Source organism: Teleopsis dalmanni, chromosome 2 (assembly GCF_002237135.1).
Source record: "Teleopsis dalmanni isolate 2A chromosome 2, ASM223713v2, whole genome shotgun sequence".
Taxonomy (NCBI): domain Eukaryota; kingdom Metazoa; phylum Arthropoda; class Insecta; order Diptera; family Diopsidae; genus Teleopsis; species Teleopsis dalmanni.
Window position 1 is genome coordinate 231725420 of NC_051847.1, and position 2416 is coordinate 231727835.

Consider the following 2416-nt stretch of genomic DNA (forward strand, 5'->3'; position numbering starts at 1 on the left):
CATGAAGCTCTCGGATGTTGTAGCTGAGGAACATGATGCGGCTTGTCAAGGACTGTGATGTGTCTAGCTAAGATGAAGGAAGAGTCTCATGTGTAGTGGTCGTGGTATCAACAGGGTCAGTGCAGGTGAGCCCCTTCCCTAGTCATAACTTTGAGGTGTCTGGCAGTAGACAAAAAATGCAAAATGGTCGGTTTTTCCATAAAAAACCAAATGGAGTTGAAGAATGAAGAAAATCGGGCTGGGATATCAGCCCAAACGTCGGTGGGAGGCGCAGTTGCTACCACCGGCGGGCGCGGTGATTTTATAAGCCGCGTCACCAGTGACTGCACCTCTGCTGGGATCGGAGCAGGTTCCAGTAGTTGTACTACTACTGCCAAACAACAGCGCAGTGATGCCAAAGTTCCTGTAGACTTGGGTCACAAAGGCGCAATTCCAAAAAACAAAAACAAAAATCAATGCAACGCAGTGATGCCATAGTCCCTGTAGACTCGGATCACGAGAGCGTTGCTAGCGTCAACACAATTGAGGAGGAAGCTCTTCTTCGTTCTCCGGGGGAAGCTGCTAAGGCCATTCGTAGGCCTAGGGCTGAACCAAATAAGGAGGGGTTGAAAGCCAAATCCAGATATAAGGCCGCGATAAAACTCTGTGCTCGCCTCGGAGACCGGAATGATCTGTCGAAGGAAGAGAAAGACAGGCTAGTCTGGGCGAAAGAGGAGATAGAGAAAGGTCAAGCCTTTTTCGCAGGTAAAAGGTGGTGTGAACCCTCGGATTCCAAATTTGCAAATCGAATCGAGGAAGATATGGCATGTAAAAGGCAGCGCTCAACGGAAAGCGAAGGTTCTTCTGGAAAGAGGCAAAAGCGTAAAGATGAGGCTGTCCCTCAACATAAAACTGCTACAAAAAGGACGAAAGCCGATACTACTAAAAGGCCGGAAGCGTCCACATTTAAAGCAGCAACAACAACAAAAAAGACGAAAGCCAGTGATCCAAAAGAACAGGAAGCGTCTACATCTAAACTAACAATGGCGGGGATAGTGGCCAAGCGACGCTTGATTGTGGCACTTATCGACCGCAGTGATCCACAGGGTCAAATGGTAGAAACTAGGTGGAAAATAGTGGAAATGAAGCTATTAGATGCTATGTTCGCCAAAATGAGCGCGGAACCAGAAGCTCCAATGCCATCATTCGACGGGGCCGGCTGGTTCAACGGAGTGAAATTACTGAAGTGTAAAGACGACTCTACCCTGAACTGGTTAAGGGAGGCAGCTACAACGCTCCAAGGCCTATGGGAAGGGGCATCTTTGGAGGTTGTGGACAGGAAAGATATCCCGTCTTTGCCCAAAGCGAAGGTTCTTATACCTCGAGTGGTGAAGCCAGAGGATGCTCTTCGTCTCTTACAACGACAGAATCCGGATGTGCCAACAAGCGATTGGAAGGTGTTAAAGGTCCTCAAGCCAGCTAAAGAAGGCGAGGGACAAAACTACATCCTATTAATCAACAAAATGGCCGAGGACATTCTGTATTCACGATACGGGAAGATGTCGTGGGGAGTAGGGAGCGTGTACCTTCGCCTCAAAAAACGACACCCAACCGATAGGAATTCTAATACACTCGCTGCGGAGGAAATCGAGGAGGATCTCGGTATTGAAGAAATCCTAAGCTCGTCCCTCAATCTTCGCGAAGGAGAGGAACCGGGTGTGATGAGTGCTGAAACCAACCCCGGGGAAGAATCGGAAGCTCATGCTAAAGATTCTACAAATAAACCTCCACCGAAGTAAAATTGCCTCAGCTGAGCTCCTCCTTAATCTAGAAGAGGGCGGCTACGATGTGGCTTTAATTCAGGAACCATGGCTGGCCTCGGGCAACCTGGTCTCTGGGTTAAATTCACGAAACTATAACACATTCATTCCACATGGGGTAACAAGGGTAAGAACTGTTATACTAGTAAAGAAAGGTATTAATTCTTATATTGTAAACTCTCTCTCTACAGAAGATCTAACGGTAGTGGCGGGTGACGGCGATAGGAACATACTTCTCGCGTCTTGCTACATGCCACATGAGGAAGAAATACCATCAGAAGAACTCCAAAGGCTGGTAGATTTAGCTGGCGAAGGAGAGCAAAGTCTGATAATCGGTACTGACGCCAACGCACATCATACGCTTTGGGGAAGCACTGACATCAATGACAGAGGTGAGTCTCTTTTTAATTACATAATACAAAGTAGGCTTAGTGTAGCTAACAGAGGAGAGGAACCGACCTATGTTGGACCGACCTCCAGAAACGTTCTAGATATAACACTCTTCACGGAAGATAATGTACAGGTGATAGAATGGAAGGTTCTTAACGAACCATCATTTTCAGATCACAAATATATTAGTTTCCAAATAGATTTTCAGTACCTTAAAAGCAGAAAAG

General features: G+C 46.9%; 1 protein-coding gene across 1 annotated transcript; it reads left to right on the plus strand.

The window, feature by feature from the left end:
• The first annotated feature begins 800 nt into the window (after positions 1 to 800).
• On the plus strand, positions 801 to 1778 carry LOC119676937. The gene has a single exon (XM_038088204.1). It carries the CDS (start codon positions 801 to 803, stop codon positions 1776 to 1778), a length of 978 nt encoding a protein of 325 aa, XP_037944132.1.
• The last annotated feature ends 638 nt before the right edge of the window (positions 1779 to 2416 follow it).

Coding starts and splice junctions, on each gene's coding strand:
- LOC119676937 (XM_038088204.1), top strand. CDS start 801: ATGGCATGTAAAAGGCAGCGCTCAACGGAAAGCGAAGGTTCTTCTGGA.